General features: G+C 40.2%; 1 protein-coding gene across 5 annotated transcripts in view; it reads right to left on the reverse strand.

Annotated features, from left to right (window-relative positions):
• Positions 1–41: 41 nt before the first annotated feature.
• Positions 42–13,407, reverse strand: part of LOC138948950 (centriolin-like) — a 98,328-nt gene continuing 84,962 nt past the window's right edge. For 3 of the 5 annotated variants that reach the window (XM_070320622.1, XM_070320620.1, XM_070320619.1), the window contains 7 exons: positions 13,181–13,321; positions 12,418–12,537; positions 8,743–8,898; positions 6,684–6,794; positions 5,829–5,900; positions 4,158–4,260; positions 42–2,404 (listed from right to left, as the gene is read on the reverse strand). In XM_070320622.1, the coding sequence (XP_070176723.1) occupies positions 2,397–2,404; positions 4,158–4,260; positions 5,829–5,900; positions 6,684–6,794; positions 8,743–8,898; positions 12,418–12,537; positions 13,181–13,321 (711 nt within the window). In that variant the 3' untranslated portion in view covers positions 42–2,396. The remainder of the gene's footprint in view (positions 2,405–4,157; positions 4,261–5,828; positions 5,901–6,683; positions 6,795–8,742; positions 8,899–12,417; positions 12,538–13,180; positions 13,322–13,407) is intronic. The other 2 variants (XM_070320621.1, XM_070320623.1) reach the window with 2 other exon arrangements.

Raw genomic sequence — 13,407 nt, forward strand, 5'->3', positions numbered from 1 at the left:
AAACATACTCATGAATGCACAAACAAACCAACACAAGTAAAAATAGTCTCATTCGTTGTGTTCTATTGAAAAACACGACATCTAATCACACAAATCTTGCGCATCTTTTTTTGGACACATACATACACTTTTTACAAATTTAATGATCAGTGGTACGGGAGGTGGAGAGCACACTACTTTTACGTGAGTTTTGTACATATGTAGCTCTAAAATGTCATCATTTTCATGAAAAATATTCATCGCTGAGACAGATCTTGCCTGCACTTGTGCATGCCTATCATAAAATATAATTACACAGAAATAAGATAACAGAGAAATTAGATTACATACAAATTATCTAAATCGCAAACTGTTTTAAAATGTGGACGGATGTAACGAACAAATGAAAAGCAAAGTTCACAAAAATTCTAAAGACGGTATTACTTCATTAATGATTACAGAAGAAACTACATAATTCCAATGAATAATGCTTAAAACTGCATGTTGGTTATGCAGAACCAGTGTTTAAAAAAGCTGTGAATAGTCTTTAAAAATACATGATTGTGGTACAAATGTACCATGGCTTACACAAATATGTGTCAAGAAAAATGAATAAATAAACTAAAAAGGACATACAAGTGTGTGTAAATTGAGGAGTGTCAATCCAATCACTAATAAAGTCCAATATAATGTATCACAGACTGTTTGAATTCTCTCCATTACTGCATGGAAAACCATGGAATGTATGGAAACTACATGTCCAAGTGAACTTATGACACATGCAAATATGCTTGCTGCAGTTCTGTTCATGATTTGAGGACAAAGGAACATTTTGATACAGATCTCATTTGTTTCAAGACTGTTAGACAACATCCTACCCAGCAAAATTACAACATGGGTGGGACTGAAAAATGTCGTGAATTCTGAAGAATTTTAAGGGGGGGGACCATGAGACGCTGAAAGATTTGTATAATTAACAACCAAAAAAATGTCACCACAGACATTACGAATCCGGATTTCTGGCATAAGAATTCCACCCATGTTACAAGCAGTAACAATATCAATAGATATCAAAGGAAGAATTCTTACTGGGGTTAAATGACACAAAAAGTCTTGTGGGTAACAAGGACATTTATGGGAAATCGGAATTCCTCTGCTGTAACCTCATGAATATTAATGAGTAGCACATGGACCAATCGCTGGGCAATGCCAGAGATTGTTCCAGCCAGCTTAGCGTGGATGCTTTCCCCTTGACCGTGTTCGGTCACTTTCTTCTTTGTCTACCTACAGACAACACCATTTTTGCTCTGTCTCTACTTGACTTATTCTTCGTCTTTTCTCTAACTTCTCTTCTTTATACTTCCTTCTCGCTCTCTTGTGTGTTCTATTCTTCTACTTGATCCCGTGTCTTCGCTTCAACGAACATCAAGGTACTGTGATTCATTCTATTTTTCTTCGTTGTTGATCTTATTTTGCCGTGATGCCAGGAAAGCACGCCGTGATCGTTGGCCATTCTATTTGCAGGCGGCTACGGACGGCGCTTTACTGTCGAACAGACGCTCGGTTGTCCCCCGATTTCAAACTTGCGGGAAAGGTCGATTCAGTAAAGTTTTTGTGTCACGGGGGAAAGACTTTGGACACTCTAGAAAAAGAAGACATTCCAGCCCTTTCGGCACGGAAACCGGACTTGGTATTCCTGATCATAGGCGACAACGATAATTCCTTCAACACTGACCCGAACGGGTTAGCCGCTCGGATCATTCTGGAACATACAACTAACAAAATATCCAGTTAATGACGGAAACAGCAACAACAAAAAACACAACTACAAAATTCTTCTGCTCAAAATGCTCACATAGTGTCGCAGAGACAAGAAAGGCCTTTTCTTTTCCGTCAACAGCACATTCTTCTGGACAGGGGATCTTTGTCAATCAAATTTGAATGGACGAAAATAAATATATAATTTTCAGTAGAAGAAGAACATGCAGACATAACACTGCAGGGATACAAACACATCACAACCAGTGTTCAGATCGTACTCTGTCTTTCCTTTGGAAGATGTGGATAAAACAAGGCCACCTTTTGTGCGTACACCTAAACACGTTAATATGCCTGTGCTCTTTTTGAACGAGGCAACAGTGAAAGTCAAGTTCTAGCTTCACTCAGATGGTCGTGAATATCTAGCTGCAGGTTTAAAGCAGCACCACGTACGCCTTCCCAAACTATTCTCAGAATGAAGTGTCCAGACGTGGAAGGTACTGGTAGCCATTGTTCATTTTGTCTTGAAGTCTGGCAATACCATGGCAGAAGAGTGAAAAATGATGATGAAGTATGTATGCACTTTACTTTGCTGCTGCTCTGTTTGATGCTGGATGGAACCGTATAATTGCTGGAAGCTGGCTGCTTTCATTTCTGCATCACAAATCTGAAAAATGCACAAAGGGCATACATTCAAAATATACCTTATGCATATCTGTTCCAGCCAGCAGAAAGAGTAGGAGAAGAGACAGGAAAAATTCAAACTGACAAATGACTTGGACGAAAACAACACATCACCAGAGTTGCCAACTGATACGGATTTCCCGTATCGGATACGGATTTTTCGTGATTTTCGAGTGATACGGCGTATCACGGGGATTGATACGGAAAAACTTCATTGATACGGGAAATTTCAAAAATGACATTTGTAAAAAAAAAGGGGGGAGAAATATTCCGATTGGACGAAAGCGTGAGATCGGTTTCCGATCACGGTTCCGTTCATGTTTTGCTGTTCTTGAATGAGCTTCAATATCCCCCCGGCCTCCGAGTCCATGTCCGATGCTGATATCTTCGCGGCACTTGGTGCAAAACGCGAAATGTATGCCGCGTCTTGTCGATTCGGAGATGAAGTCATACTCTTGTTTGTAACTCTTTTCAAATTTTACAAGAACTTTCGGGCACTGGACCGTTGTTTTCTTCATTTTGTGGTCGTCTGCTGCTGCTTCTTCTTCTGCTTCTCATCCACATTCGACTGAAGCGCATGCGCTAGCCACAAATCTCGCCTATTCTCGTTTAGTTTCGATTTTGATCACAGCGTTTGTGTGACGAAGCCTCGCGCTAAACGAGATTTCAGAAGTGAAACTACGCCGAGTACAGGCGCTTGAAAATACACTCCAGTCATTATTAACTATACTCGAAAAATGTTTAATCGGGAAACTTTTGCACTATTCGGGAAAATCCGGGACTGGACATAAAATCAGGAATGTGAAGAATGGATTTTGCCTGTGTTCATTATAGTTTATAGATAAATCATGAAATGATAATAAGAAAGCATATTCAATACACATCACTTTTTCATACAATTCAAATCAATACTGATTTTAGTTCATTATCAGAACAGAAGCACTGAAATCAGTATTGATTGGCATTTTATGATGAAATTGATTGATCTTTATACCATGCACCTCACTACCATAAACACAACTTTCAAATTCTGCCTTACGCGGTAATACCGCGGTGCCGCGCGCTATGTACAGTTTTTTGGCCTGATGATACAGTTTTTTGGTAATGTAATACAGGAAAACATCGATAGGGGTTGACATGTATGCATCACATGCAAACTCTCAATACAGAAAGCAAACCAAGTACAGATAACAAGATGAAGAAATACTCTACAGTGGCACCTGTGATGTTAGGCCCCTCCATTGAGAGGACAACTCCCAAAAAAGGACGCTTTCTATTAAGTGTCCCTTCATCTTCACCAAAATCTACCTGTCATGAAAGATAACCTGCAATGTGGGGACACTTGGGTAGTCCCAGGTGTGTTCTTACGTTGCAGGCACCATCGAAAATCTAAATCTTTGAAGTCATCAACACTTAACATTTAATAATAACAGATACAGTGGAACCCCCCTTTAAAGACACCCCCAATGTAATACCTCCTCCCTTGCTTTTCAGATTTTTTCTTCACAACCTCTGTAAATTTACTCCCATTTTGAGACTTCCTCTTTTTTCAGATTCTTTTAGGTCTTAAAAGAAAGGGAAGGGGGGGGGGGGGGGAGGTGTTCCACTGTACAATCTTTCATTATCAATCTACATGGTGAACACACACACACACACACACACACACACACACACACACACACACACACACACACACACACACACACACACACACACACACAGAGTGAGCTACTCACACTCTCTCTCAGGGATCAAGGCACTGCCACCTCTCTCAAAGGACCTGGACCTTGATCTTCGTCCAAGATAACTTTTCCCTGGGCTTGGCGATCTTTTCCGGTCCTGGGCAAAAACATTCAGTCTTTGTGAAATACAGGTGCCTCGCCATGAAGTATTAAAAGCAAACTAAAAAGTAGATTATCATTGTACAAAAATCAGGATAAATGTACCTGTCATATAACTTAAGCGGCTTCATGAACTGACACTTTTACTATTTGCTCTTTTAATCGCTAAAAACTGATAAAAGTTATACGTTTTATGAAAATTTCATATAAATTCTATAATAAGATTTTAACATTAATGCTGCTATAAATTCATTTCAATTTAGTACCAGACTTGCTATCCTTCCTTCCTTTCTGAAATTTTTAACAAATTGTATATGCACATGCATTGAGGGTGATACAAATGCACATGTTAGTACAGTATCAGGCATGGGAATTGAAAATTGTAAAAAAGGCGAAAAATTTATAACTGAAGACGCGAATCGTCAAGTCGACGGCGCGAAGCACCTAGCCTTACTAGGGGTGTCCGGGGGCATGCCCCCCCGGAAAAAAAATGTCTCCAAAGAACCCAGATGGTGCAATCTGGTGTCATCTGAGCTCCAAGTTTGCCATTAAATTCTGTTTTTAGAATCAGAGTTTTTAGTACAAAAATGTACCAATTTTTGCTTTTTTGAAGAAAAAAAAATATATACATGTATTATATGGTTTAAATTTGTAACAAAATTGATCTGTTGAGACAAACATGAAAATGTAACTTGTAACACAATCTGTGCAATCTGGTTTACTTTCAAACATAAAAGTTCAATAACTGAGGCGGGCGGTGGCAGTGCGTGAACAAAGTACGGAAAGTTTTTGCGGGCTTTTGGGCAAAGGCCAAAGTAACCGGTGCTTTTTTTGTGTGCCTCCTCCCTTTATTTTTTCGGCGGACATTCGATTCGTTGATGACACAACCATTTGTCGAGGGTAGCGTAGGCACCCGGTCTGCTCCCCGCCTAAAAAAGGCCAGTGCCGTTCCGTCTTCGAGGGACTGCGTGGGTTTCATTTCGGAGTTTTCCTTCTCCTAGACGAGTTTCCTTCCATGGATGATGAGCCTCCTCTACCCTCGTTTTGAATTCAGAGTGGTCTTCTCTTAGGATAGCTGCCTGCCAGGGTTGACGAGCCTATCCTGCCCGGCTATTTGACCCATAGCTGGAGGTTGGTTCGTGGGCACCTGGGCGTTTCCACACACCGGTGGGCCCGCATGCCGCACGTCTAGGGGCCAACCTCCTCCGAGTCCTTGTAGTCTAGCCTGGGGCCTTGCGGTACCCAGTTTACGCCTGTCGCCGCGATGGAGGCACTACATAGGGCTTGTTGTGGAGAGGTTATTGTACTGGCAGGAGAGACTGACGCATTCTGCTCTCTTTTCGCATTGTCCTAAAAAGGACAGACGGTGCTAGCCAGCGGTGAGGGCTGAAAGCGAGAAGTGACAAGCACAAGACACTTCGCCAACACACTAGACACGTCACACAACCGTTTGTCAGGCTTTCGGCGGACATTTTTGCATTTTCGGCGGAACAAAAAAAAATTCTGCGGAAATCCGCCGTTCGGCGGACAATTCCCATGCCTGAGTATATATATATATATACTCACAAATCTGATGGGAGATTGTGACCTTGACCTTGCAATCGTTGTCAATGTGGTGACGTCAGAGCTGAAGAGTACCTGGAATGCAATTTTAGTTCCAAATGTATATCACATAAATATATATAACTTCTGTAATACTGTTACAATCCCCAGACACATGAGTCTTATGGACAGAAATTCCATATTTATCTTGAACATCACACTGTACGTTCTCTATACGTTTGTGTCAAACCAACAGATTACTTCAATTGGTAGCACAGAGTAGCTGCAACACACACAGAAAGAGGCACATGCATTAGGTGATTGGCGTCTTAAACTACACCTTTGTCAGTAAAACATATTTACAAAATTGGAAGCTATTGTTTAAACTACACCTTTGTCAGTAAAACGTATTTACAAAATTGGAAGCTATTGTTTAAACTACACCTTTGTCAGTAAAACGTATTTACAAAATTGGAAGCTATTGTTTAAACTACACCTTTGTCGGTAAAACATATTTACAAAATTGGAAGCTGTTGTTTAAACTACACCTTTGTCAGTAAAACGTATTTACAAACTTGGGAGGCTATCTTCCACATAGAAAAAAAAGTGTACATGTACTACTTTTTCACATTCTAATTTTAAACTTAAAAAAAGAAATAGACGATCTTCAGATATGGCTGCATGTCTGGGATGGGACACAACTACATGTCTGGGTTATCATGCACCGTGGAAGCATATTGATCACTGTGAGGCTATCAACATTATAACTTCTCACCTCGTCTTCAAGAACAAAATCTCTTCCACTGTGTGCATGTACAAAAAACCTGACACAGTTATTTAAAAAAAACCACTGACTATTAGATAAGGAATTTCACTCACATCTTGCAAGGAGTTCAGTTTCTGTTTGAGAATGTCGATCGTTTCGTCAGACTTGATCCTGGCCGACTCCATCATTTCGTTGTGTCTGGACATTTGCTGCTGTAGCTGGAACTGAAAGAAAATGATCACCATCAGTCAGCATTGTGCAAATTGTTGAGAAAAAAAAACCCCAAGGTTTTCACATTTCCATGCACAATATTGAATTTTTATATTTTCATATGGAGTCCTGCTAACAATCTATTTTGTTTGCTGCTTATCCAAGAAAGCTTTTTGCAGTATGTTCAGATTTTACTCAAAGTTTGCACACACACATTACAAATGAACCAATTAAATTAAATTAAATATGAGGCACTTGGCAAAATGGTAGGATTTGTGCCAGACAAATAACCCTCGATGATGATGATGATGATGATGATGATGATGATTATAATGATGATGTCGATTACGATAACAAAGCCAGTGATGATGACAAAGATGATGACAATGGGGATGATGATGATGATGACTAAAATGATGATGATTCCAATTACAGGCAAATCCAGCTAACTCACAAACGGTTAAGTCAAAAATTCGCTTAGCACACAAAGAAATTCTGGTCCGGAATTATCCCTCTTTATCTATGTGTACAAAGTACCCTGAGCTCGAAATGGGATTTCTCTTACGTAAGTCGAAAGACGGATAGCACACAACAGACAGTCAGTCCCAAAGACAAAGTTTACTCTATATTTACTACAGCAACTCGAAACACGAAACTTGGCGTCTCACACTAACGCATTGTGTAACCTTATTCCCTTCTTCTCTACACGGACGCCACACCGACTGGTCAGTCGGCACGCAATAAAGTATGAACTGAAGTTAGGAGGGGGCGAGGAGTAAGGAGAATTATCCAACTCCAAGAAAACATTCTGAAAAAGGTGGGGAAGTGGTGACAAGGCAGTGAACGCACTCACCATGCACTGACATCATACGAAAGCAGCCACACAAACACAGCACAGAGGCAGAGGCAGATGTGCAGATGCTTTGTGAGAATAAGCGTTGAAAACCAGTTTGAATAAAAAAAAAACCCAGCAGATAGAGCCGCATGTCATAATCATTCTTCTTGTCTGGCTTTATTGACTGCATGCCGATCTTGTGGCAGTAACTTTTCACTCTTCAGTCGGACTGTACACAAACCGCTCTCACTCTCCCTCACTGACTACCCTAAGCCCTGACAACTGATCCTTGGAAATTGTTTGGAAGAGTACACCTCTCTATTTCTCTCCAATGCTCTTCCTGCTGACTTCAGTGACACCGGACACCCCACTGAGTTTAGCCAGCTACCCCCCCCCCTCCCTCTCTCTCCCCCCAGCCATGTACTGTTTGGTGCTGTGGCCAGAGAGGTGTCACCGGCTAATTGAGGCCAGCTGCACTGTTCACTCAGAGCAAAACTAGTTGACTGTGTCTAACTTTTGACAAAGCAACACAACTGAAGGGTTCACAGATTAGGTAACCGACTCACTGGTCAAGGCTGCAGGGAAACAAGAGTATCTTGTCAATGAAAGAGGTTACACACAGATACGCGATGCTGAGAACGGTGGCCGATTTTTCACTCTCTTTCTCGGAGGGCCTTCATCATTGCAGGGACTGCTGTAAAGAAATGCTTGCTCAGAAACTATCTCTTTTTGCATTGAAACATGCACCAGAACTGGTGGACACCATCGACAATGTCAAACATGAAATCGAAGCAGTTTGCTTGAGGAAACGGTCGTCAGCAACTCAAACTTCTCTGTTTTCTTTTTTTAAGAAAATCTGAGGTGACTTTCTTTGTGGCCCCGCCCCCTCCCTCTGTAAGGACCCCCCTCCATAAGGACCGATTTTTGTCAACATTTTCAAGGTCGCTAGAGAGGGGTTCCACTGTACTATGACCAAGTCGAAATTTCGGATAGGACACAATAACAATTTGGTCCCTTCAATTTCGTCTTATCCGGATTTGCCTGTATTAAGTCACTGGTTTCTTGATCACAAACATTCTATTATACAGTATTAAGAAACCCAAAACAAGCACCAATACAATCCTCACCCTGAGGTAGTCCTGTTCCTCTACCAGTCGCTCTCTCAGACGGTCGTGCTTGAACGTCCAGTCGTCACGGATTCTGTCTTGTGCCAGGACAGCCGCGGCCCGACGAGTCACGATCTCGTGCTCCTTGTCCACACACAGTGGCTCTGGTGCTGGCTCCTGAAGTCAGATGAAGTGGAGATGTAGATTACAAGCAATACTTGGAGGTTGTAAAGGGTAAGGCAAAAAATGGTACTCCACAGTTTATCACACCCTTCCCTGTCCCCAATGGATTAACTGTGAGGGCGTTGAACAAAATTTATCATCATCATTACGCCCTTCCCTGTCCCTAATGGATTAACTGTGAGGGCGTTAAACAAAATTTATCATCATCATTACGCCCTTCCCTGTCCCTAATGGATTAACTGTGAGGGCGTTAAACAAAATTTATCATCATCATTACACCCTTCCCTGTCCCCAATGGATAAACTGTGAGGGCGTTAAACAAAATTTATCATCATCATTACACCCTTCCCTGTCCCTAATGGATTAACTGTGAGGGCGTTAAACAAAATGTATCATCATCATGACACCCTTCCCTGTCCCTAATGGATTAACTGTGAGGGCGTTAAACAAAATGTATCATCATCATTACACCCTTCCCTTGTAAGACCATTTTTCAGGAGCAAACGAGAAGACGACCATTTTCTCAGATTTTCTGTTCATCATAACCTCTGTAAATTTACCCCCATATTAAGACCCACTCCGATTCAAGACCTTATTTCCTCAGAGTTTTGAAAGTATTAAAAGGGGAGTTCCACAGTATACTCTGTTGGTAAGAAAAATGTTTGGGCAATTTTTAATGTTCACACAAGTGTTGTGACTTTCACATTCAAGCTAGCACAATATCACATGTAAATAATACAATTCAATATTTGACAATTTATTTTTGATGAGATTTTGTTAGCTAGATTTAACTAACTTACCGGGATCATTCGCGTAGCTTACATATATTTTTGACTTTTCAAACTCAAAGTAGACTTAAAAGTCTTACGATCTCCTACAAAAAAACACCCAGCATTCTGCCTAAAAATCAAATACACAAACAGACACACGAACAAACAATGCCAAATAATCACACGAATTGAAAACTTCTTCAGCTAGTACATGTACACACAAAAAAACATACATGTTCAAACACCTATAAAACTAAATACTAGAAAAAGAAATTTGAATGCACATTATGACCAACATACATGTATTGTACAATTTGATACCCCTGAAAGTGACAAGAAGTTGCCATAAAAAGCTGTGTGCAGGAAATTGATCTAAACTTTATTACAAGGCATATAGGTAGGAGGAAAATCAGTTCTGCAGAGAGAAAAAAATGTTAGTTAAAAGTGTTCTGTGTTTACAAGAACGTGGCACTTGTTCCTTTTGTTTGTGCAAACAATTAAATAGCATGTTAGAAATAAAAATAAAGCACAGCAGACTTAATGAATCAACATGGTAAACACAAATATATATGTGCACAGAGGCAAACGTGCATCAACATGTATAGACCCATCACCAGAAATGCACAAATCCCATGGTAAATCTAGTGTCAGGCAAAACAGCATGTTTAGTGAGAGCACTGAAAATGCAATTGCACAATACATGTACAGTGGTACCTGTGATGAAAGGACACCCCTGGGACCAAATGTGTCCCTACACTGCAGGTGGCCTGTCATGACAGGTATATTTTGATAGAGATAATAGAAAAAGGAACAGCAGAAGGTGTCCTTTCATTTAGGTAGGTGTCCTCTCATCAGAGGGGCCACACATCACAGGTACCACTGTATACGTAAAAGGCAAAACCACACCAGCAAAACCCACAACCAGTTCATTAAGGCATTGATTGTCACATTATATTAATGGACAGCATGTTAGTGCAGACCTAGCATGATGCTTCTAGACGTGAACCTGAAAAAGACGTGAATGAAGTTGTGAAAAAGTTGATACATTCAGTGCACTAATGAAATAAAAGGGGGAGGATGGGAACAAAGCAGCTCAGCTGAAATGGTTGATTCTGTAAAAAAAAAAAAGATTTGATAAAAAAAAAAACAATCGGATGTCAATGACATTTACAGGGAAGTACAAAGCCCAACTAAGAAAAATGAGATCACAATAAAATTATTAAGATAAAAAAAAAGGTGACTGTGTTTCTGATTGGTGATGTTTTGAAAGAAAAATCAAAGCATAAGCATGAGTCGTGACTGTTGAAAATTACTGAGATCTGTCTTACTGGTTATAACCACTTTTCAAAAAAACTACAAAGCAAAAATTGCACGCCTAATGCATTTTTGTAAAAGAGCCTTATTCTAACCTGATGACTGTATCTCTAATTTTGTTTAATACCTAATTTCTGTTTGCAGCTTAAAACCTTGAGTTAAAGGCACAGTAAGCCTCCCGTAAACCATCACAGATACTGTCAGGCTTTTACACATGTACAGTACAAACAAAGAGCAAGCAATTTTTAAAGAATTAATTTTGCGGTCTCAGAGTTTTGGCGCTAGACCTAACTTTTAAAATCTAAATAATAAATTGACAGCTTGTTACACAAACATTCTTAAATCACAAAAGAATTCTTTTTTTCATCAAGACAAGATCAGTACAATTCGAAGTTTTGAAAGTTTGCAAAAAGAAAAGCCCGGAAGCAGGGTCACGCAAGGTCGTGGTTCTCGTAGCAGACAACAGTTTATGCCTATCGCCAGTTCCTCTGAACAGTCAAAAGCCATCGCAAGAGTTCTTGTGAACCACAGCCGTTTGTTTCGTGCATAGTCAGAGGTACATAATAACGTGCTATTGCAGATAAGCTCACATCGAGTCGCATTCAAATTACTAACTGATGACTACATTGTGAAAAAGGGAAACTGGATCACATGGGTTCACGATGGCTCAGGGGTAAGATAAACCACGCAAAAATAAATTCTTTGAAAATTGCTCGCTCTTTACGGAGGGCACCTAGGATGTTCTCAAGCGGTGAGTGTTTAAATGAAAGGGTGTTTTTACTGTGTGTAAAAGCCTGACAGTATCTGTGATGGTTTACGGGAGGCTTACTGTGCCTTTAAGGTGTAAGGCTATAGCATTGTCTCAAAACAAAAGTGATAAGAGTTGTCCGTCCCTGCCATAGCCCGCGGCGCTGTCGGCGGGTAGTTCCGGTTGTTTTGTTTACGTCCAAAATGACTGAACGAGAGAAGAATATAAGTGATAAAGGGAAACGTTACTGTGTCTGCTGTTCAAATTACGTGGGTAAAGAAGTTGAAGGGCGGATTGTCATGCGGTTCTATTTTGCAAACACAAACCGGAACTACCTGCCGTTCCAGGGGCGCAACTCTGTCCGACTATCGCCTTAGTTTCGAGACAGTGCTATACACTCTGAGAGAGTTCCTAAAAATGTTGAGCATAGGGTCATAACAAACACAAAACACCTTTATTTCCCACCTTATTATATATATATTACATAAAAAGTATTAAGGGTTACGAAATCCAACATCACATTTTGTCAGGCAATGAAATATCGAACTCTGAGGCTGTTACAGTAATGTTACGCACCGCACCAGGGTATGTTAAAGCAATAGGTAGGTATAGTAAATATACATTAGACAATTATATGTGTCATTAGGTCAAGTGTTGACACCAGGGCGACGACCCACTTACGGACTCATCGAGAGAAGCAGTTTCTGAGGCGTAGTCATACTCTACCACCTCATGGTTATTTACACTGATCGCAATGTCTAAGGCATCAAGCCTCATTTTCAGTAAGTCTTGTGTAATCAACTGCAAATCAGATTCCCAGCAAACGTGAAAATGAGTTAGTAAATGTATTTGAATGAATGACAAAAATGATAGTTTGAAAGCTAAGAAATGGAAGTCAGGTTTGATGAGTTAATTTGAATAACAGCAGCTTTGTTTCAAAACTTAAGTTATGAGACAAAATGGAACAAACAGTTGTTAGCTATGTGACTAAATACACAAACCAGCTAATACGTACTACACAAAGCTGGCTAATGAGCAATTTCCTCACAACTTTATGAGATATTTAAATTTACAGCACACATAAAATTAGTTTAACAAATTGCAATACTAGGAAACAACAGATTGTAAAGCATAGTTGAGTTATCAATACAAAGCTGAACTGACAAATGCACCTACACTTTTCATCTCTTACTCTCTCTTCTCTCTTTGTACCTTCCTCTCATCAAAATACCTACAATTTTCTCCAAATAGCCAAGCGTGCACACATTTACGAACTATACTCGCAAAGCACTCTAAAAAAAAACCCCAACAACAACCAAAAAAAACCACAAAAAAACATCTCGCTTAAAACGCAAAAACTGTAAAAGCGTTCCAATTAACAGCTTGAAATAAAGTGAATAACAAGAAGCAGGAATGTAGGTGTATGTTAACTTAAAGTATCTACCTGTTTTTTGGCTTCAACAAGTTCTCGTCTATATTTATCTAGCTCCTCGCTGAGCGCACTAGCTCTCTTGAACTGCTGCTCAGCGAGCGCCTGCAGCTCAGCCACCTGGGTTGTGGAGCGATTCTGAACCTGCTCCAGTTCCTGAGAGTGACAGTGTAAGTCAGAGTTATTTGCAGTGCGTGTTACTTTTCTTTTGCAAGGCAGCATTTTTTTTCTTTTCTTTTTTG

Source organism: Littorina saxatilis, linkage group LG15 (genome assembly GCF_037325665.1).
Source record: "Littorina saxatilis isolate snail1 linkage group LG15, US_GU_Lsax_2.0, whole genome shotgun sequence".
NCBI classification, from domain to species: Eukaryota; Metazoa; Mollusca; class Gastropoda; order Littorinimorpha; family Littorinidae; genus Littorina; species Littorina saxatilis.